This window comes from Ambystoma mexicanum, chromosome 8 (assembly GCF_040938575.1).
Source record: "Ambystoma mexicanum isolate Mex_15411 chromosome 8, UKY_AmexF1_1, whole genome shotgun sequence".
NCBI classification, from domain to species: Eukaryota; Metazoa; Chordata; class Amphibia; order Caudata; family Ambystomatidae; genus Ambystoma; species Ambystoma mexicanum.
The window spans coordinates 706,956,151-706,980,532 of NC_090929.1; the positions used below are offsets into that span (position 1 = coordinate 706,956,151).

Sequence of the window (24,382 nt, forward strand, 5' to 3'; positions counted from 1 at the left end):
TCTATCCCAACACTGGGAGACCGCCTCAAACAACTCAGTGATTGAGGTGAATATGGACCAACAATCAAAAGAACAGAAAGAACCAGAGAAAGAAATCGAGAACATAGAAACCCCAAAAGCACAAACAAGTAAAGGATTACAAGAGGAACATGAGAGACAAAAGAGAACAGTAGTAGGGGAACTAAAAAAGAAGAGGGAAGAGGGACTTAGGTCTCCTAGAGACCAAAGAATGAGACGACAAAGTCGACCACAGCGAATAGAGGCCTCCAAAAGCTCAGAGGATCATCGAAGAACAGATTCGCCCAAAGCAAAAAAACAGGGACGACAAAGTCCACCACAGCGAATGGGGGCTGCTAAAAGCTCAGAGGATCGTCGAAGAACAGATTCTCCCAAAGTAAAAAAACAGGGACGCATTTTCAAAGTCGAACAACTTGATACAAAAAAGGGATACATGATTCTGAACAGGAAGACGATCTTGAAACTAATGAGCAGAATGAATTCGCTGAAAAAGATAAAAACAGAAGAAATCTTGTTAGTAGAGCCATATCAAAGAGGAAAGATCGCAAAGGCTTACATCCATGTTAAAGAAACTAGCGTGCAACACACAGATGATAACGCAATCAGAGAAATGGAACAAAACGGGTTTGGGCTGACAGAAATAAAGAGAGAAAGGCCAAGAGATAAGAAAGACCACCTCTACAACCAGAAAGGAGAGAGAGAATACCACTATACATCACAAACAGAAGAGCATTATCGAGACAATAGAATCTGTAAAGGCTTAGAAAAAAAGGGTTATGACTCGGAGAGGGAGTATGTACGACTAGAGGATAAAAAACACAATAAAAGATGGTATGGTGAGGAGAAAAGCAAAGATAATAAGCAATCAAGGAATGAACATAAGGAACAGTACCAGATGAATACAGCGCACGACCAAGAGCCGAAGCGCGACAATTCTATTGCCAACATAGCATAGAACGAACCACTTACCACAACCGAAACGAGAGGTCAGGCAAACCAGCCCCGGTGGAAGCAAGCAGTACGTGAGAAGGCACAGGTCCATTGGCATGGATAAGAGCAGCACTGAATTTAAAAAAAGAGAACTAGCAATCAAAGTTGTTAGCGGCAGCTATGGTGGGTGAACAGAATGACGGAAAGCAAGATGAAAGTAAGAAGTGCTTTGTTTTGGGATCATGGAACACAAGGGGGCATGTTCATTTAACGAGACCTGGTGACGTCGATTTAGGTTCACTAGACATTATATGTCTACAAGAGACTTGGCTGCAAGAAAAACCCTGCCTTGACGGCTTTGTAGTTGAAATATCGTCGGCAAGCAAGGGTGTGCTAGGCCGCCCATCGTCAGGCCTGTTGACAGCCACAAAAACGGGAGTAGGCTTGGCAACACCGACTAAGCTACACGAATCGTATGAGACGTTAGTTACGCTGACCTCATGGACCGACCAATCTGAATCGGGGGTGAAGGTGGACAAAAATCAACTCATCATAATAAACACATATTGGAATCCACAGAAAATGGCAACCAAAATCTATTGCGCCAAAATGGCGGAAGTAATAGACTCACTCAACGCGGAGTACGAGAATGCGGATATCATTGTCTGTGGAGATTTAAACGCGGATTGTAGTGATGGGAGTAAAGAAAAGAAGTTGGAGAAAGTACAAGGAACGACCCGTGCGAGAGGTATTGCATGGGGGGCGTTGGTTAAACCAAGAAACCTTCATAACATCGCAGCGGTATTCCCCAACCAAAAGAATATTCCAACGTGGGAGAACATGAACTGCAAAGCAACACTGGACTATATTTTTGTGTCAACGGAGTTCTTACCAATGATCGAAGAGTACGAAGTCCATAGAACAATGCACAGTGATCATAATCTCCTGACATGCAAATGGCGAGGAGCACAAATGCAGAAGCGTGCATACAACTATAACCTGGAGTCTAATATCCAACAATCGAGAGTCCGTTTGTCGGAAGAAGACATTAGAAGAATAACAGATAAATATATACTCCCAGACGCAGCCAAGGTACAAGTGCCTGTAAATCGACCAAATTATCTTCCGCTGTTAATGCCATACAGAAAACCAGTGGGAAGTCAGGCAAGGAAAAAGCCAAGTGCAACACATGTCTATGACAAACAGGTGGTGGAAAAAAGAAAAGTGGTCAGGAGACGAAGAAAAATAGCTAAAAAAGAAGACCACAAGGAAGCCTAGGAAAATTGGCGCATTGAGACTAAGAGGTACAAACACTGGATAAAAAACCACAGGCTACAGTTGTACCAACAAGATGCCGAAAGTATGTTGAAAAGTCTCAGTTCCAAGAAATCTAGTGACTTCTGGTCAATAATCAAAGCAGCAAATCCTTCAAAACCACCAGAATTGGTAAATGCGGTTTCTGAGACAAGCTGGAAAACATACCTAACGGCCCAATTTGAACGCCCCAAGCCAAAAACAACTATCGAAAAAGGAGATCCAAAAGTCCCTTGGGTGGACATGGCGAAGGTTACCGATATCGAAAGGACAATCAAAAGCTTAAAAACATTGAGGGTGCCCGGGCCCGATGGATTGACCAATGTGGACCTGAAACAAGCTTCGAGCGCTTGGGCAGTCATAATAAGCAAAATCTTCACGCATTGCGCTCAAACAAAAATGGGACCCGGAAACATGGTTAAAGGCTATAATTGTGCCGGTGTATAAAAAAGGTGGAAGAGATAAACCGGAAAGTTATAGGCCCATAGCCTTGTTAGATATTGTGGGCAAAATCTACGCAACGCAGCTGCTGGTCCACTTTAGAATGTGGGCTAAAAGCGCACCCTGCTTTGACACCTTCCAGACAGGGTTTCAGAAAAATGGAAGTACGACAATAAACATCTTGATGCTACATATTCTGAAAGCGAAAGTAAGAGAAGGATCTCCTAAAGTTTACCTGGCGTTTGCAGACTTATCGAAAGCATTCGATAAAGTGGACCGAGAAAAACTATGGTCAAAACTAAGTGACTGGAAATGCCCAGCGTCCATCACGGGCCCGATAAAAGCTTTACATGACAACACAAAGATCAGGGTGAAACTGAGCAAGCAAGGCATCTTGTCGGAAGAGATTGCAGTCCAACAAGGTGTTAAACAGGGCTGCCCATTAGCCCCGGCCTTGTTCATCGCTTTCTTGGGGGACTACCAGAAGGAGGATGGAAAAGATAAGAGCTTTCCCACCGTAAATTGGCAATAGTAACATCTCATGTCTGCTTTATGCACATGATGCCATCATTATCGACCAAACGCCTATCGGGCTGCAACGAAAATTGACAAATCTGGCAAGCTATATGAGAAGAAATAATTTGGAAATTAATACATCAAAAACAAAAGTGCTGGTTCTCGAGAAAACCAGAAAGAAGAGATTGAAGGAGCAGAAATGGCATTTGGAGGATACAAAGCTGGAAGTAGTCGACAAGTTCAAATATCTAGGGGTGACCATGGACGGGTCACCGGCTGATAAAGCCATGCAAGACCAGCTATGGGACAAGGTGAAAAGACTCACAGCTCAAGTAAGATTGATTGCCAAAAAATTTGGGAAATTCTCCATAGTGCCAGCGATAAAGTTTTACAAGGCGAAGGTGGTGCCAGCTATTATATATGGTATGGAAGCCTCTCTCAACATGCCGAACTCCATATGGCAAAAACTGGAAGGCCATGTGTGGAAGTCAGTACTAGGTCTACCTAAATCGACCTCCATGTCAGCAATTAGAAGGGAACTAGGCCTGGTCTCCCTCGCATCATCGGTGGAACAAAGCAAGATGAGACTTTACAGAAAAATCATAATGGCTGATTCTTTACCAATATATGCTATGATCGCGGAAGAACTCAAAAACGGAACCTGTAAGGCACTTAATAACTGGGCAACAACAATCAAAGAAGCTCTGAAAGAAATATCTTGCTCAGAAGAAGATCTAAGAATAAATCCGAATCGAGTAAAAACAAAAATCGAGCTAATGGATTGGATTCGGACAATTGATACTGCGAGGGAAAATAAGTTACTCACACATCTCCCGCCGATGTTCAATAAGGTGAAAACGCCTTTGAATTACTGCATGAAATTTCCGAACAAAAAGATGCGAGGAACATTTTTGAGAGCCAGATTAAACCTGCTGATGACCCACCAAATCCTAGCAATTCGGTCACCGAAGATGGATAATAGATGTCGCTTATGTAAGGACAAGGAGGAAGTGGAAACACTGAAACATCTAGTCCTAAAATGCCCCAAGACGAGGACAAACAGAGACATATATCTTCAATCCTGCCTGCAAGGGGTGATCACGCTAGATGAAGAGGCGGTGTGGAATAGGTTAATCTCAGGAGAAACAACGAGATGGGCAATCACAACGGTGAAATTGATAGATCTGGCATTCGAAATGATAGCCAGCACACAGACTAATATAGTAGAAGGAGAGGAGGTGATGTCATCGGCATCTTCAGCCACCTTGTCTCTCTCTGGAACAGCTAAGAGGAAACAGAGCCCAGACATTGAGGGTTCGTGTTACTCGAACTTTAACCCAAGATTTTTTAACCCCGCAACCCCAGCATCGGAGCGCACAAGCGCATCTGTAGAAGAAAGGTTCTTGTAAAAATCGTTAAACTCTTTTCGATTAAATTCAAGTAATCAAAAAAAAAAATAAGAATGTTGATCTTGGTGCCTCAGAGTATTCTTCATTACTCTGCGCCTATTCTTCATCTCAGTATTGATGTTCTCAACATCAATACTTGTTACTTGTTACTTGTACTCTTCTTCGTCCCAGTTTCCACACAAGACTTGCATAGGTAGTCCTTACTCTTTCTCATCTCATTACTTTCTTGGGGGGGAGGGGAACAAATCCTCTACCCAACACAAATACATGGATCTGTGTGGGATTATGGGACCCTGTATAGGGTGGGAGGAGGAGGGAGGTTGGGATATGTTTTGGCATACTACATTCTATGGGGCAATCATACCTAGTCCCATAGGGGATCCCTCTCCATGAGATCCACCCTCTGAGTGCCACCCACAGGGGAACTATTAGGTAGCAGCCTCACCTCCCTGGCCTCATGGGAAAGGGCTCTCCCTAGAGAAGAAGGGGCGACATCTGAGGATTCATCACAATGGGTAGTTTTGATAACTTCCTGTGCCGCAATAGTTTACCAGTGCTTTTCACAAAAACTGCAAGAACTAATGAACAATGACAGCTATAAACATGGCAAAAATAAACCTCCCTGGACAGCTTCAGCTGGAGGTGGTAACCCTAATTTACATATATAACTAGAGAAAAAAAGGATTCTGTGCTGGAACTGATCTGCACTACATCTATCTATTTATATTTATAAAAGTGAAAATGTGTGGGTGGCTGGGTTTGTGGCAAAACGTTCTTCCTTATACAATTCCACATTGTTTCACCAATCTATACCAAATGTTGCATAGTTACCTGTTAGGACCCTCTGGACATTGCTGGCTACATGACATCTGGACACCCCATCCCTTTCCCTAGATTTAAGCAAAACTCAGAATTTGTGGGTTTGTTGCTTGGCGAAGCATCGTTCCTTATACAATTCCACACTGTTTCACCAATCTGCACCAGGTTTTGAATAGTTAACTGTTAGTACCCTCCGAACATGACTGGCTACATAACATTTGGACACCCCACACCTTCCCCATATTTAAGCACCTTCACTCATGAGATGGTTGCCTGAAATCGGCGAAACATCAATGTGGTCGCAGAAGGACCAGTCCTCAACCGTAAACTCCACGGTTTCTGGGACATTTTCGGGTAAGGTGTCTGACATACCTCGAGCTCTTAGCTGGAGGTGAATCAGGTGTCCCATGTGAAAACTTGTACTTTGCTGGTGCACAGACGTGCCGGTACACAGTAAGGCCAGCATGTTAATTCTGCACCTGTGAAGTCGTAATGAGGCCCAATGACCTCCTATAAAAAGATCGTTGTTTTATTCTGTACATGGAACTGACAATATAACTAAATCCATTAATCCTATATACAGCATAAATACATAAATACGGACATATGTGGAACATGAATTCGTAAGCATCATAAATTAAAATTAGACAATGTTTTGGGCTGTACAACTACTGCGAACAATAAAGCGCTACTTTATTATCTTTCTGCAGCTTCTAACAGGATTTCTATTTGGTTTCATTAAAATGTCACTGTTTCTGGCTATGCAGTTCCAGTGGATTTCATGTTAAAAAACATTGCTTGGGATTTTTGTTTAGGACAACCTAGTATAATCTAATCCTCGTTTAATGTTATGGTCAATACAGACCTGCTATGCAATATATACCCTCCTTCCTGCTTTGACTGGGTCATACTCTGCATTGCTGAAATAAACCACATTGTTTGGTTTCTCTCACTTTTGCCAAATTCTCCCACCATTCAGTTTGTCTGAAATCTAATTTCACTTACTTGGTTCTGGTGATCTGAGGCTCATGTGTGAGATGTGTACCAGTGGACAATCCGATGTCCTGTGACTCTTCTTCAGGATCCCCTTTTATGCAGGATATGTTGATTTTAGGCTTTGCACTTAACTCATTCCTGCATTTTCTCTTGTCGGGTGATGTGCCAATGCAGAATCTGCTGGCCTCTGACTCCTCTTCTGCTTTCCCATTAAGGGGAGATATGCCACTAGCGTTCTTGTCCAGATCAGGGTCTGCACTTAACTTGTTCCTGCACTTTCTTTTGCCGGGTGATATACCAATGCAGAATCTGTTGGCCTTTGACTGTTTTTCAGCTTTGCCATTGAGGGGCGATATGCCGCTTGGGTTTATGTCCATATGAGCCTCTGCACTGGATTCTGAATTGCGCTTTGCTTTAGAAAGGAATTTCATGACCTTTGGCCTTGCTCCTATTTCCCTGTCATGCATTGCACTACTGATTGGTGGTTCGCTGAAGGATCTGGTGTGATTCATCTCTCCCCCCTGCAGCGAGTGCAGATTTCTGCGAGGAACATGAGCAGTGTTGTCAAGCGATGTGCAGGAGCTCTGACAAAGTGAAGAAAGCCCATTCAGAGCAATATATGAAAGTGATGACACAGTTCACACATGTTTTAAGATACTTTCTTTAATTTAAAAAGCAAAAGGAATTTACCATGTTTAGTTCTTTGTCTTTCCTCTCCAATTCTAGGTTCAAGTCATGTGACGATGGTTCTTGGTGCAGCTTAGCTCTCCGTGCGCTGGTCATTGTGGTTCTACAAAAAAGAGATAATGCAGTGATATGTCAAAGCCGAAGGCCATGTCAGTGTGTGTGCCAAGGATCTGAAATGTTTATACTTGAGGAGTTCTTTCTGATGTGCTACTTGGAAATGCTCATTAAGTGATTCAAAGCTATTACTGACTCCTTCTGGTTACATATCAAATGACCTGAAACACTCAGATACTCAGCACAAAATAAAACAATGCTGTACTCTCAGAATATGAGCAAGATTCATCCTCAAGGTGGTATCAGAACTTGAACAAAAACTTCCCAGACTTTCAATTGGGTGCTAAAGACTCAGAGCAACTGCCTTGCTTGGGGAGTTCCTGGTACCCACACCTGAGCAGGCCCTAATGCACCTCTTTAAAGGGTGGAGATGCCAAATACAGCATTACAGAGAAGTAGGAGAGGATCCCTCTTTCATGGTATGGCAGCTGCTATCCTGTGTAGTTGCACACTTAGGGCCTCATCACGAGTTGGGCTGTATCCCGCCTGTAATAGTGCCCGACTGTAATAGCCTTAGCACCCACCGGTCCGGCTGTATTGATCACGGGTTGGGCGTTAACGGTAAATCCCCATTCCCCATTGGGTCCATTGGATCCAATGGAGCATTTTCAACAATAACACTGCAGGCTAATACAGTTGGCGGTAATACCGCCGAAAACAGGGATTTTCTCCTACAGAAAAAACTGGAGGTAACACAGCCCATTTAGTGCCCAACTCGTGATAGGGCCAGCCTTTAAATGCAGTGGTAATACCGTTACCACCGCAGTTAAGGGCTACAGCCCAACTCATGATGAGGCCCTTAGTGTGCACCAGTGCAGCAGATAGGTGAAGCTTTTACCTAACACCATGCACTTCACTGATATGTGCTGGGTGAGGGATACAGGGTGCTATGCCCATTACTCACTAGTGTAGACAGCAGCGTTGACACTACACTTGCTGAGGTCTTCATTGCCTCTGATGTGTGTATGTATATATATAAATAGAAATAAATATAGGCAGCAGGAAATGAATGAAAAATAACAGAAATATAAAGTAATCTGTTATAGAAGCGTTTTAATAAAGAACAAATGTTTGCGCAAGAGAGCAGCCAGCTTTGTGTTTAGTGCCCCACCTGGCACTTGTCCACGCTAAAACAACAACATATTGACATATATTTTATAGGGCAGTGGTCGCCGCCCTATAGTTAAGTGAAACCATTGTACATAGACTTTTCACAAATGTCTGTTGTTAATAACCTTTGACTCGCTGGACGGATTTGGATGACATGTTTCAAACAAAATGTTTGTCATGTGCCCCCCGCAAACTGGAAATTCTGGGAACAATTTGTTAAAAAATTAAAAAGACATTAAGAAAACAAAGAAACGCTATTTTCAGGCCTACTACCATTCATTTTCCCCATAGAGAAAAAGTGCAATTGTGGGAAGCCATAGCGCGAAAACATCTAGGTTAATTTGGTCCAAATCAAAGACAACTTGGGCTCAAAGCATACATTCCTTGACTGGTTTTGGGAAAAATCCGACCAGTCTTTTTTAAAATATTTGACAGAGAAGGGGGTGCCCCGTGCTCCTAAAAACTTTTATTTACCTCAAATGAAGCTTTGTAGCTGAGTCTGAGATGCTTTTCAGAAATTAAAAGCAGGTCTTTCTTCCCAATATTCTATTGCTAATAACCTTTGACTTGGTGGATGGATTTGAACGAAATTTTCCAAACAATAAGTTTGTCAAGGGTGCTCTCGAACTGGATGTTTTGGGGGCAATTCATAAAAGAATGAAAAAGAATTAAGAAAACAAAAAAATACAGTTTTCAGCCTACTCACAATCATTGTCACATGGGGAATAAGCGCAGTTATTGAACGGCCGTAGGGTGAAAATCACTGGTTTGGACCAAATAAGAAACAACTTGGGCACATAGTGTTAACTTAATTTCCTTGACTAGTTTGGAGTAAATCCAGCCAGAAGTTTGTAAAATATTCAAAACGTTTATATATATCGGTCTTGCTACTTTGCAACAGAGAGGCTCGGAGGCTTTTCATTATTTTTTTTTTCTCAATGTAAGCGATTCCTGCGATAAACCAAAAATAAAAACTTACTACACTATTTGGAGGAGTCAAAAGGATGCAATCACGCTTTGAAATGAACTCCCTCATGAACTTAGACAGTCTAATAACCATCTCTCTCAACTTCAAAGAGAGACTCAAAACCCTTCTGTTTATCTAGTAACTCCCAGGGGAACACTGACTGTTTTCAACAACAGAGCTCAGTTGGCCTGTCCTTAGATGCTATATAAATACCAATACCCATAGCAATAGAAATCACATCAGAGGTCGGGAGTAAGAAAGAAGACACCATGTGAAGTTGGGGATTTGGAGATGGGTTGGGGAGCCAGTTGCAGTTACAACATTGTTTGGTTTATCTAAGGAAGACTGCAGGAATCTTGTGAGATTGCTACAACAACGCTGCAAGACTTGCTCAGACAAAATTGCGTCACACGAAGCAATGAGTGACAGAGGGTAATGGGAGAGGGCTAGTGAGGCAATCAGAGTTATTGGAAATGATTACTGTGAATTTATCGCAGGAATAAGGAGTTTAAAAAAAGGTTTGATATCTGCAGAACCTACATCTACTGGGCAGCGGGGCTTGGGTGTTTGGTAACAAACTAATGGTGACATGGCCAGTGGCGATGGCTAGTGGGCCCAAAAGAAAACTATTTGTGCAACATGTACAGTGGCCATGGCTAGAATGTCCCGGGAAAACTATAGTATAACAAAACCATTCAAATTCAGTGGAAACATCAGTTAAGGTGACCAAATTTAATGCAACAAAACCCTTCAAATTGAGAACTCGCAAGACAAGCACTCAAGCAGGTCCACCTTAACTATGCGCCCCCTGTTGCACAGCGTATGCCAACAATGATGACATCACACATGTCATCACCGATGACATCACTGATGGCATCACTAATGATATCACTGATTGGATCAATGATTACATCATATATGAAATTATTGATTATATAAGTTAGAATACTTTTTTCACCTCTTTAGATAAATATTTTATTTTCGTACACTTAATAACAACATGACATCGAAAAATACACTGATACAGGAGAATCATATGAGTATGCGTGGAACATTAATTTGTCGAACTTATCAATATACAATTTAAAAGAACAATTTGTAGTGTCATATAAAATGGTTTCAATTTCATGTATTAGTAAGCAAATACAATTTAAATTTACAATTCTCCTTATAGTAATAACATTACATGAATACATTCATTCCTAAATGACAAGTTTTATAAAAAATAATCACAAATAAAAGAAAGCATGTACATGTGTGCATTGTTATAGTATAGTATTTAAGAATTTGAAGTTTGGCTAATATACACAAACATTTGCTACTTATACTACATAACTACATTTATAGAAAAGAAATTAAGATTAGAAAGTAAATATTTAATTATAGACATGTCTATTTTATTACTGATATTTTAGTCATTTCTTTTTAAAATAAATTATTAATTTGTTTTCCAATATAATATAACAATTACCTTCCAAAGTACATACATGCTTATATACTACTCTTCATTGTAATAATGTCTGTATGCACCTACACTTATGCACTGTCCATTACATTTAAGGAAACAAGTGCAGAATACAATGTAGTGAGTAAGTATGAAATATGTTCATATTTGTTATGTAGCAAAACAGTCATATTTCAAAACGTAGTTAATAAAATCAGTGATATCAGTGATATTATGCATGATGTCATTAGGAACACTATCATTGATGTCATCATTGATGTCATGTGTGATGTAAATAGTGGCCACCAGTGATGTCATCATTGTGGTCATTTGCTGCGGAACAGGGAGTGAATAAGTAAGGTGGACTTGGCTTAAAATACGAGTCCTGCATTTCAGGGGTTTTGTTGCATTAAATCTGAGCACCTTAACTCTCTCTTAACTAACGTTTTTTCACTGAATATATATATATATATATATATATATCACATGGCCACGGTAGTGGCCATGTAGTTATGGTTAAGTTGCTGTTTCTATAGGAAGAGCACTTTTTGGGCGGCTTATATATTACATGGCACGGTAGTGGCCATGTAGTTATGGTTAAGTTGCTGTTTCCATAGGAAGAGCACTTTTTGGGCAGCGTATAACTTCGCTCTCCCTGGATGAATCCTCACCAAACAAGTATTTGGGTCACTCTAAATTTTTTTGAAAAGTTTGGTGAGGATTCGTCCTGGGGGGGCAAAGTTATAGGGGGGGTCCCAAAACTTTTTTTTTCCCATAGACGTAATGGGAAAACGAATTTGCTTGCGTCTACAACCCAAACCGCTGGACGGATTTTCACCAAATTTGGACCAGGAGCAGCAGCTTGGTCCGAAAGCGTGCTTTTGCAAATTTGGTGAAAATCCGTCCATTAGTTTTTTTTAAAATGACCAAAAAGTAGGTAAAAAGAATTAGTGATATCTGTGTTCGGTCCGCGGACGGACTTCCCTGTTCGCTCCGCGGACAGGACGGTGATTGGGTCAGCAGCTTGCGTGATGTCCGTGGACATCTGACATGCTCTCTCATTGGATGCGGTGAAAGTGTGCAGTGCGTCTGGCTTCAGAGATGCCCGCCATCTTTCTTTGCCGCATGAGAGGCTTTGTCAGGTCAGCAGGAGCGTGTCTGTCTCTTGTTCCTTCCATCCCCGCTCATGCCCGTGTCTGCACCACCCCCCGCTCATGCCCCGTGTGTCCTTTCTGTTCCCCCACCCCCGCTCATGCCCCGTGTGTCCTTCCTGTCCCCCCACCCCCACTCATGCTCCGTATGTCCCCTGTTCCTCCAGCCCTCCGCTCACGCCATCGCACACGGTGGCCAGCGGAGGGCCGAGGAGCGGGATCTGCCGAACGAACTCATGTACGTGCGGCATGTCTGTGTGTTTGTTCGTCCCCCCCACCCTCGCTCATAACCCGTGTGTCTCTATCCCTCCCCCCCACCCCCGCTCATGCCCCGTGTGTCTTTCTCCCTCCCCCCGCTCATGCCCCGTGTGTCTCTCTCCCTGCACCCCCACCCCCGCTCATGCCCTGTGTGTCTCTCTCCCTCCCCCTCACCCACGCTCATGCCCCGTGTCGGTGGCCAGCGGAGGGCCGAGGAGCGGGATCTGCCGCACAAACTCATGTCCGTGCGGCATGTCTGTGTTTTTGTTTGTCCCCCCAGCCCCCGCTCATGCCCCGTGTGTGTCTCTATCCCTCCTGCCCACTCCCCGCTCATGCCCCGTGTGTGTCTCTCCCTCCACCAACACCCGCTCGTGCCCCGTGTGTCTCTCTCCCTCCTGCCACCCCCCGCTCATGCCCCGTGTGTCTCTCTCCCTCCCCCTACCCCCTGCTCATGCCCCGTGTGTGTCTTTCCCTCCCCCCACCCCCGCTCATGCCCCGTGTGTGTCTCTCCCTCCCGCCCACCCCCTACCCATGCCCCGTGTGTCTCACGCCTCCCACACCCCCCGCTCATGCCCCGTGTGTCTCTCTCCCTCCCACCCACCCCCGCTCATGCCCCGTGTGTCTCTCTCCCTCCCACCCACCCCCGCTCATGCCCCGTGTGTCTCTCTCCCTCCCCCCCACTCCCGCTCATGCCCCGTGTGTCTCTAGCCCTCCCACCCACCCCCCGCTCATGCCCCATGTGTCTCTAGCAATCCCACCCACCCCCCGCTCATGCCCCGTGTGTCTCTAGCCCTCCCACCCACCCCCCGTTCATGCCCCGTGTGTCTCTAGCCCTCCCACCCACCCCCCGCTCATGCCCTGTGTGTGTCTCTCCCCCTCCCCCACCCCCTGCTCACGCCCCATGTGTCTCTCCCCTCACCCCGTACTCATGCCCCGTGTGTCTCTAGCCCTCCCACCAACCCCCCGCTCATGCCCCTAGCACTCCCACCCACCCCCCGCTCATGCCCCGTGTGTCTCTATCCCTACCACCCACCACCCGCTCATGCCCCGTGTGTCTCTATGTCTCCCACCCACCGCCGCTCATGCCCCGTGTGTCTCTATCCCTCACACCCACCCCCCGCTCATGCCCCGTGTGTCTCTATCCCTCCCACCCACCCCCCGCTCATGCCCCGTGTGTCTCTATCCCTCCCACCCACCCCCCACTCATGCCCCGTGTGTCTTTCCCCTCAACCCCTACTCATGCCCCGTGTGTTTCTATCCCTCCCACCCACCCTCCGCTCATGCCCCGTGCAAATTGTACAAAGCAATAAAAGAGGGAATACAGGACAACACATCAATCCTGGCTTCTATGTCCACGAAAATCACCCAAATAGAAGGCTACATCACTGCATAAGAAGAAAGGAATATCGGACATCATAAAGGCTGGGAAAAAGAAGTGGAGGACCTTAAAAAACAAATTGAGCTTTTACCAAGGGAGAGGGGCCAAAAGGAGTTGAGAACCATGAGGAATCAATCAGAAAAGACAGAACGACGAAATCGTGGACAACTCAAAGAAAAAGCAAGAGATAAAGGAAGCAAATGAAGAAAGTCCAAAAATCCAACACTTATACCCAATTAAATCGGGACTGCTTAACCACCCTCAAAGAAAGGTCCCAGTGGTACTAAAAATAGCGAATAATGACAAGATTCAGAAATCGTCACCGGGAGAGAAGGCGAAGCAGCCGGAACCATCAAAGGCAAAGGAAAAAAAAGTGAAGAAAAACAAGGAAAGCCAAGAAGATACACCGAGAGTGACAAACAGAGATAAAATGAGGAGCTCCCCACGATCGGTAAAAGATTTCATGTGCGATACAAATTTGATGAATCTATCCCAACACTGGGAGACCGCCTCAAACAACTCAGTGATTGAGGTGAATATGGACCAACAAACAAAAGAACAGAAAGAACCAGAGAAAGAAATCGAGAACATAGAAACCCCAAAAGCACAAACAAGTAAGGGATTACAAGAGGAACATGAGAGACAAAAGAGAACAGTAGTAGGGGAACTAAAAAAGAAGAGGGAAGAGAGACTTAGGTCTCCTAGAGACCAAAGAATGAGACGACAAAGTCGACCACAGCGAATAGAGGCCTCCAAAAGCTCAGAGGATCATCGAAGAACAGATTCGCCCAAAGCAAAAAAACAGGGACGACAAAGTCCACCACAGCGAATGGGGGCTGCTAAAAGCTCAGAGGATCGTCGAAGAACAGATTCTCCCAAAGTAAAAAAACAGGGACGCATTTTCAAAGTCGAACAACTTGATACAAAAAAGGGATACATGATTCTGAACAGGAAGACGATCTTGAAACTAATAAGCAGAATGAATTCGCTGAAAAAGATAAAAACAGAAGAAATCTTGTTAGTAGAGCCATATCAAAGAGGAAAGATCGCAAAGGCTTACATCCATGTTAAAGAAACTAGCGTGCAACACACAGATGATAACGCAATCAGAGAAATGGAACAAAACGGGTTTGGGCTGACAGAAATAAAGAGAAAAACGCCAAGAGATAAGAAAGACCACCTCTACAACCAGAAAGGAGAGAGAGAATACCACTATACATCACGAACAGAAGAGCGTTATCGAGACAATAGAATCTGTAAAGGCTTAGAAAAAAAGGGTTATGACTCGGAGAGGGAGTATGTACGACTAGAGGATAAAAAACACAATAAAAGATGGTATGGTGAGGAGAAAAGCAAAGATAATAAGCAATCAAGGAATGAACATAAGGAACAGTACCAGATGAATACAGCGCACGACCAAGAGCCGAAGTGCGACACTTCTATCGCCAACATAGCATAGAACGAACCACTTACCACAACCGAAACGAGAGGTCAGGCAAACCAGCCCCGGTGGAAGCAAGCAGTACGTGAGAAGGCACAGGTCCATTGGCATGGATAAGAGCAGCACTGAATTTAAAAAAAGAGAACTAGCAATCAAAGTTGTTAGCGGCAGCTATGGTGGGTGAACAGAATGACGGAAAGCAAGATGAAAGTAAGAAGTGCTTTGTTTTGGGATCATGGAACACAAGGGGGCATGTTCATTTAACCAGACCTGGTGACGTCGATTTAGGTTCACTAGACATTATATGTCTACAAGAGACTTGGCTGCAAGAAAAACCCTGCCTTGACGGCTTTGTAGTTGAAATATCGTCGGCAAGCAAGGGTGTGCTAGGCTGCCCATCGTCAGGCCTGTTGACAGCCATAAAAACGGGAGTAGGCTTGGCAACACCGACTAAGCTACACGAATCGTATGAGACGTTAGTTACGCTGACCTCATGGACCGACCAATCTGAATCGGGGATGAAGGTGGACAAAAATCAACTCATCATAATAAACACATATTGGAATCCACAGAAAATGGCAACCAAAATCTATTGCGCCAAAATGGCAGAAGTAATAGACTCACTCAACGCGGAGTACGAGAATGCGGACATCATTGTCTGTGGAGATTTAAACGCGGATTGTAGTGATGGGAGTAAAGAAAAGAAGTTGGAGAAAGTACAAGGAACGACCCGTGAGAGAGGTATTGCATGGGGGGCGTTGGTTAAACCAAGAAACCTTCATAACATTGCAGCGGTATTCCCCAACCAAAAGAATATTCCAACGTGGGAGAACATGAACTGCAAAGCAACACTGGACTATATTTTTGTGTCAACGGAGTTCTTACCAATGATCGAAGAGTACGAAGTCCATAGAACAATGCACAGTGATCATAATCTCCTGACATGCAAATGGCGAGGAGCACAAATGCAGAGGCATGCATACAACTATAACCTGGAGTCTAATATCCAACAATCGAGAGTCCGTTTGTCGGAAGAAGACATTAGAAGAATAACAGATAAATATATACTCCCAGACGCAGCCAAGGTACAAGTGCCTGTAAATCGACCAAATTATCTTCCGCTGTTAATGCCATACAGAAAACCAGTGGGAAGTCAGGCAAGGAAAAAGCCAAGTGCAACACATGTCTATGACAAACAGGTGGTGGAAAAAAGAAAAGTGGTCAGGAGACTAAGAAAAATAGCTAAAAAAGAAGACCACAAGGAAGCCTAGGAAAATTTGGCGCATTGAGACTAAGAGGTACAAACACTGGATAAAACGCCACAGGCTACAGTTGTACCAACAAGATGCCGAAAGTATGTTGAAAAGTCTCAGTTCCAAGAAATCTAGTGACTTCTGGTCAATAATCAAAGCAGCAAATCCTTCAAAACCACCAGAATTGGTAAATGCGGTTTCTGAGACAAGCTGGAAAACATACCTAACGGCCCAATTTGAGCGCCCCAGGCCAAAAACAACTATCGAAAAAGTAGATCCAAAAGTCCCTTGGGTGGACGTGGCGAAGGTTACCGATATCGAAAGGACAATCAAAAGCTTAAAAACATCGAGGGCGCCCGGGCCCGATGGATTGACCAATGTGGACCTGAAACAAGCTTCGAGCGCTTGGGCAGTCATAATAAGCAAAATCTTCACGCATTGCGCTCAAACAAAAATGGGACCCGGAAACATGGTTAAAGGCTATAATTGTGCCGGTGTATAAAAAAGGTGGAAGAGATAACCCGGAAAGTTATAGGCCCATAGCCTTGTTAGATATTGTGGGCAAAATCTACGCAACGCAGCTGCTGGTCCACTTTAGAATGTGGGCTAAAAGCGCACCCTGCTTTGACACCTTCCAGACAGGGTTTCAGAAAAATGGAAGTACGACAATAAACATCTTGATGCTACATATTCTGAAAGCGAAAGTAAGAGAAGGATCTCCTAAAGTTTACCTGGCGTTTGCAGACTTATCGAAAGCATTCGATAAAGTGGACCGAGAAAAACTATGGTCAAAACTAAGTGACTGGAAATGCCCAGCGTCCATCACGGGCCCGATAAAAGCTTTACATGACAACACAAAGATCAGGGTGAAACTGAGCAAGCAAGGCATCTTGTCGGAAGAGATTGCAGTCCAACAAGGTGTTAAACAGGGCTGCCCATTAGACCCGGCCTTGTTCATCGCTTTCTTGGGGGACTACCAGAAAGAGGATGGAAAAGATAAGAGCTTTCCCACCGAAAATTGGCAATAGTAACATCTCACGTCTTCTTTATGCAAATGATGCCATCATTATCGACCAAACGCCTATCTTGCTGCAAAGAAAATTGACAAATCTGGCAAGCTATATGAGAAGAAATAATTTGGAAATTAATACATCAAAAACAAAAGTGCTGGTTCTCGAGAAAACCAGAAAGAAGTGATTGAAGGAGCAGAAATGGCATTTGGAGGATACAAAGCTGGAAGTAGTCGACAAGTTCAAATATCGAGGGGTGACCATGGACGGGTCACCTGCTGATAAAGGCATGCAAGACCAGCTATGCGACAAGGTGAAAAGATTCACAGCTCAAGTAAGATTGATTGACATGCCCTGTGTGTCTCTATCCCTCCCGCCCACCCCCCGCTCATGCCCCGTGTGTCTCTATCCCTCCCGCGCACCCCCCGTTCATGTCCCGTGTGTCTCTATCCCTCCTGCCCACCCCCGCTCATGCCCCGTGTCTCTCTCTCCCTCCACCCGACCCCCGCTCAGGCCCCGTGTGTCTCTCTCCCTCTCCCCCACCCCCGCTCATGCACCGTGTGTCTCTCTCCCTGCCCTCACACCCCGACTCATGCCCCGTGTGTCTATCTCCCTCCCCCCAACCCCCGCTCATGCCCCTTGTGTCTCTCTACCCCCCCCCCACCCCCGCTCATGCTCCGTGCAAATTGTACGAAGCAATAAAAGAGGGAATACAGGACATCACATCAATCCTGGCTTCTATGTCCACGAAAATCACCCAAATAGAAGGCTACATCACTGCATAAGAAGAAAGGAATATCGGACATCATAAAGGCTGGGAAAAAGAAGTGGAGGACCTTAAAAAACAAATTGAGCTTTTACCAAGGGAGAGGGGCCAAAAGGAGTTGAGAACCATGAGGAATCAATCAGAAAAGACAGAACGACGAAATCGTGGACAACTCAAAGAAAAAGCAAGAGATAAAGGAAGCAAATGAAGAAAGTCCAAAAATCCAACACTTATACCCAATTAAATCGGGACTGCTTAACCACCCTCAAAGAAAAGCCCCAGTGGTACTAAAAACAGCGAATAATGACAAGATTCAGAAATCGTCACCGGGAGAGAAGGCGAAGCAGCCGGAACCATCAAAGGCAAAGGAAAAAAAAGTAAAGAAAAACAAGGAAAGCCAAGAAGATACACCGAGAGTGACAAACAGAGATAAAATGAGGAGCTCCCCACGATCGGTAAAAGATTTCATGTGCGATACAAATTTGATGAATCTATCCCAACACTGGGAGACCGCCTCAAACAACTCAGTGATTGAGGTGAATATGGACCAACAAACAAAAGAACAGAAAGAACCAGAGAAAGAAATCGAGAACATAGAAACCCCAAAAGCACAAACAAGTAAAGGATTACAAGAGGAACATGAGAGACAAAAGAGAACAGTAGTAGGGGAACTAAAAAAGAAGAGGGAAGAGGGACTTAGGTCTCCTAGAGACCAAAGAATGAGACGACAAAGTCGACCACAGCGAATAGAGGCCTCCAAAAGCTCAGAGGATCATCGAAGAACAGATTCGCCCAAAGCAAAAAAACAGGGACGACAAAGTCCACCACAGCGAATGGGGGCTGCTAAAAGCTCAGAGGATCGTCGAAGAACAGATTCTCCCAAAGTAAAAAAACAGGGACGCATTTTCAAAGTCGAACAACTTGATACAAAAAAGGGATACATGATTCTGAACAGGAAGACGATCTTGAAACTAATGAGCAGAATGAATTCGCTGAAAAAGATAAAAACAGAAGAAATCTTGTTAGTAGAGCCATATCAAAGAGGAAAGATCGCAAAGGCTTACATCCATGTTAAAGAAACTAGCGTGCAACACACAGATGATAACGCAATCAGAGAAATGGAACAAAACGGGTTTGGGCTGACAGAAATAAAGAGAGAAAGGCCAAGAGATAAGAAAGACCACCTCTACAACCAGAAAGGAGAGAGAGAATACCACTATACATCACAAACAGAAGAGCATTATCGAGACAATAGAATCTGTAAAGGCTTAGAAAAAAAGGGTTATGACTCGGAGAGGGAGTATGTACGACTAGAGGATAAAAAACACAATAAAAGATGGTATGGTGAGGAGAAAAGCAAAGATAATAAGCAATCAAGGAATGAACATAAGGAACAGTACCAGATGAATACAGCGCACGACCAAGAGCCGAAGCGCGACAATTCTATTGCCAACATAGCATAGAACGAACCACTTACCACAACCGAAACGAGAGGTCAGGCAAACCAGCCCCGGTGGAAGCAAGCAGTACGTGAGAAGGCACAGGTCCATTGGCATGGATAAGAGCAGCACTGAATTTAAAAAAAGAGAACTAGCAATCAAAGTTGTTAGCGGCAGCTATGGTGGGTGAACAGAATGATGGAAAGCAAGATGAAAGTAAGAAGTGCTTTGTTTTGGGATCATGGAACACAAGGGGGCATGTTCATTTAACGAGACCTGGTGACGTCGATTTAGGTTCACTAGACATTATATGTCTACAAGAGACTTGGCTGCAAGAAAAACCCTGCCTTGACGGCTTTGTAGTTGAAATATCGTCGGCAAGCAAGGGTGTGCTAGGCCGCCCATCGTCAGGCCTGTTGACAGCCACAAAAACGGGAGTAGGCTTGGCAACACCGACTAAGCTACACGAATCGTATGAGACGTTAGTTACGCTGACCTCATGGACCGACCAATCTGAATCGGGGGTGAAGGTGGACAAAAATCAACTCATCATAATAAACACATATTGGAATCCACAGAAAATGGCAACCAAAATCTATTGCGCCAAAATGGCAGAAGTAATAGACTCACTCAACGCGGAGTACGAGAATGCGGACATCATTGTCTGTGGAGATTTAAACGCGGATTGTAGTGATGGGAGTAAAGAAAAGAAGTTGGAGAAAGTACAAGGAACGACCCGTGAGAGAGGTATTGCATGGGGGGCGTTGGTTAAACCAAGAAACCTTCATAACATTGCAGCGGTATTCCCCAACCAAAAGAATATTCCAACGTGGGAGAACATGAACTGCAAAGCAACACTGGACTATATTTTTGTGTCAACGGAGTTCTTACCAATGATCGAAGAGTACGAAGTCCATAGAACAATGCACAGTGATCATAATCTCCTGACATGCAAATGGCGAGGAGCACAAATGCAGAGGCATGCATACAACTATAACCTGGAGTCTAATATCCAACAATCGAGAGTCCGTTTGTCGGAAGAAGACATTAGAAGAATAACAGATAAATATATACTCCCAGACGCAGCCAAGGTACAAGTGCCTGTAAATCGACCAAATTATCTTCCGCTGTTAATGCCATACAGAAAACCAGTGGAAAGTCAGGCAAGGAAAAAGCCAAGTGCAACACATGTCTATGACAAACAGGTGGTGGAAAAAAGAAAAGTGGTCAGGAGACTAAGAAAAATAGCTAAAAAAGAAGACCACAAGGAAGCCTAGGAAAATTGGCGCATTGAGACTAAGAGGTACAAACACTGGATAAAACGCCACAGGCTACAGTTGTACCAACAAGATGCCGAAAGTATGTTGAAAAGTCTCAGTTCCAAGAAATCTAGTGACTTCTGGTCAATAATCAAAGCAGCAAATCCTTCAAAACCACCAGAATTGGTAAATGCGGTTTCTGAGACAAGCTGGAAAACATACCTAACGGCCCAATTTGAGCGCCCCAGGCCAAAAACAACTATCGAAAAAGTAGATCCAAAAGTCCCTTGGGTGGACGTGGCGAAGGTTACCGATATCGAAAGGACAATCAAAAGCTTAAAAACATCGAGGGCGCCCGGGCCCGATGGATTGACCAATGTGGACCTGAAACAAGCTTCGAGCGCTTGGGCAGTCATAATAAGCAAAATCTTCACGCATTGCGCTCAAACAAAAATGGGACCCGGAAACATGGTTAAAGGCTATAATTGTGCCGGTGTATAAAAAAGGTGGAAGAGATAACCCGGAAAGTTATAGGCCCATAGCCTTGTTAGATATTGTGGGCAAAATCTACGCAACGCAGCTGCTGGTCCACTTTAGAATGTGGGCTAAAAGCGCACCCTGCTTTGACACCTTCCAGACAGGGTTTCAGAAAAATGGAAGTACGACAATAAACATCTTGATGCTACATATTCTGAAAGCGAAAGTAAGAGAAGGATCTCCTAAAGTTTACCTGGCGTTTGCAGACTTATCGAAAGCATTCGATAAAGTGGACCGAGAAAAACTATGATCAAAACTAAGTGACTGGAAATGCCCAGCGTCCATCACGGGCCCGATAAAAGCTTTACATGACAACACAAAGATCAGGGTGAAACTGAGCAAGCAAGGCATCTTGTCGGAAGAGATTGCAGTCCAACAAGGTGTTAAACAGGGCTGCCCATTAGACCCGGCCTTGTTCATCGCTTTCTTGGGGGACTACCAGAAAGAGGATGGAAAAGATAAGAGCTTTCCCACCGAAAATTGGCAATAGTAACATCTCACGTCTTCTTTATGCAAATGATGCCATCATTATCGACCAAACGCCTATCTTGCTGTAAAGAAAATTGACAAATCTGGCAAGCTATATGAGAAGAAATAATTTGGAAATTAATACATCAAAAACAAAAGTGCTGGTTCTCGAGAAAACCAGAAAGAAGTGATTGAAGGAGCAGAAATGGCATTAGGAGGATACAAAGCTGGAAGTAGTCGACAAGTTCAAATATCGAGGGGTGACCATGGACGGGTCACCTGCTGATAAAGGCATGCAAGACCAGCTATGCGACAAGGTGAAAAGACTCACAGCTCAAGTAAGATTGATTGACATGCCCTGTGTGTCTCTATCCCTCCCGCCCACCCCCCGCTCATGCCCCGTGTGTCTCTATCCCTCCCGCGCACCCCCCGTTCATGTCCCGTGTGTCTCTATCCCTCCTGCCCACCCCCGCTCATGCCCCGTGTGTCTCTCTCCCTCCACCCGACCCCCGCTCAGGCCCCGTGTGTCTCTCTCCCTCTCCCCCACCCCCGCTCATGCACCGTGTGTCTCTCTCCCTGCCCTCACACCCCGACTCATGCCCCGTGTGTCTATCTTCCTCCCCCCAACCCCCGCTCATGCCCCTTGTGTCTCTCTACCTCCCCCCCACCCCCGCTCATGCTCCGTGCAAATTGTACGAAGCAATAAAAGAGGGAATACAGGACAACACATCAATCCTGGCTTCTATGTCCACGAAAATCACCCAAATAGAAGGCTACATCACTGCATAAGAAGAAAGGAATATCGGACATCATAAAGGCTGGGAAAAAGAAGTGGAGGACCTTAAAAAACAAATTGAGCTTTTACCAAGGGAGAGGGGCCAAAAGGAGTTGAGAACCATGAGGAATCAATCAGAAAAGACAGAACGACGAAATCGTGGACAACTCAAAGAAAAAGCAAGAGATAAAGGAAGCAAATGAAGAAAGTCCAAAAATCCAACACTTATACCCAATTAAATCGGGACTGCTTAACCACCCTCAAAGAAAAGCCCCAGTGGTACTAAAAACAGCGAATAATGACAAGATTCAGAAATCGTCACCGGGAGAGAAGGCGAAGCAGCCGGAACCATCAAAGGCAAAGGAAAAAAAAGTAAAGAAAAACAAGGAAAGCCAAGAAGATACACCGAGAGTGACAAACAGAGATAAAATGAGGAGCTCCCCACGATCGGTAAAAGATTTCATGTGCGATACAAATTTGATGAATCTATCCCAACACTGGGAGACCGCCTCAAACAACTCAGTGATTGAGGTGAATATGGACCAACAATCAAAAGAACAGAAAGAACCAGAGAAAGAAATCGAGAACATAGAAACCCCAAAAGCACAAACAAGTAAAGGATTACAAGAGGAACATGAGAGACAAAAGAGAACAGTAGTAGGGGAACTAAAAAAGAAGAGGGAAGAGGGACTTAGGTCTCCTAGAGACCAAAGAATGAGACGACAAAGTCGACCACAGCGAATAGAGGCCTCCAAAAGCTCAGAGGATCATCGAAGAACAGATTCGCCCAAAGCAAAAAAACAGGGACGACAAAGTCCACCACAGCGAATGGGGGCTGCTAAAAGCTCAGAGGATCGTCGAAGAACAGATTCTCCCAAAGTAAAAAAACAGGGACGCATTTTCAAAGTCGAACAACTTGATACAAAAAAGGGATACATGATTCTGAACAGGAAGACGATCTTGAAACTAATGAGCAGAATGAATTCGCTGAAAAAGATAAAAACAGAAGAAATCTTGTTAGTAGAGCCATATCAAAGAGGAAAGATCGCAAAGGCTTACATCCATGTTAAAGAAACTAGCGTGCAACACACAGATGATAACGCAATCAGAGAAATGGAACAAAACGGGTTTGGGCTGACAGAAATAAAGAGAGAAAGGCCAAGAGATAAGAAAGACCACCTCTACAACCAGAAAGGAGAGAGAGAATACCACTATACATCACAAACAGAAGAGCATTATCGAGACAATAGAATCTGTAAAGGCTTAGAAAAAAAGGGTTATGACTCGGAGAGGGAGTATGTACGACTAGAGGATAAAAAACACAATAAAAGATGGTATGGTGAGGAGAAAAGCAAAGATAATAAGCAATCAAGGAATGAACATAAGGAACAGTACCAGATGAATACAGCGCACGACCAAGAGCCGAAGCGCGACAATTCTATTGCCAACATAGCATAGAACGAACCACTTACCACAACCGAAACGAGAGGTCAGGCAAACCAGCCCCGGTGGAAGCAAGCAGTACGTGAGAAGGCACAGGTCCATTGGCATGGATAAGAGCAGCACTGAATTTAAAAAAAGAGAACTAGCAATCAAAGTTGTTAGCGGCAGCTATGGTGGGTGAACAGAATGACGGAAAGCAAGATGAAAGTAAGAAGTGCTTTGTTTTGGGATCATGGAACACAAGGGGGCATGTTCATTTAACGAGACCTGGTGACGTCGATTTAGGTTCACTAGACATTATATGTCTACAAGAGACTTGGCTGCAAGAAAAACCCTGCCTTGACGGCTTTGTAGTTGAAATATCGTCGGCAAGCAAGGGTGTGCTAGGCCGCCCATCGTCAGGCCTGTTGACAGCCACAAAAACGGGAGTAGGCTTGGC

The 24,382-nt window shown here is 44.3% G+C and overlaps 1 protein-coding gene across 1 annotated transcript in view; it reads right to left on the reverse strand.

Annotated features, from left to right (window-relative positions):
* Positions 1-24,382, reverse strand: part of LOC138472459 (uncharacterized) — a 47,959-nt gene that overhangs the window by 17,747 nt on the left and 5,830 nt on the right. Inside the window, exons 3-4 of the mRNA XM_069610640.1 lie at positions 7,134-7,233; positions 6,453-7,027 (exon numbers count right to left, since the gene is read on the reverse strand). Coding sequence (XP_069466741.1) covers positions 6,453-7,027; positions 7,134-7,233 — 675 coding nt within the window. The remainder of the gene's footprint in view (positions 1-6,452; positions 7,028-7,133; positions 7,234-24,382) is intronic.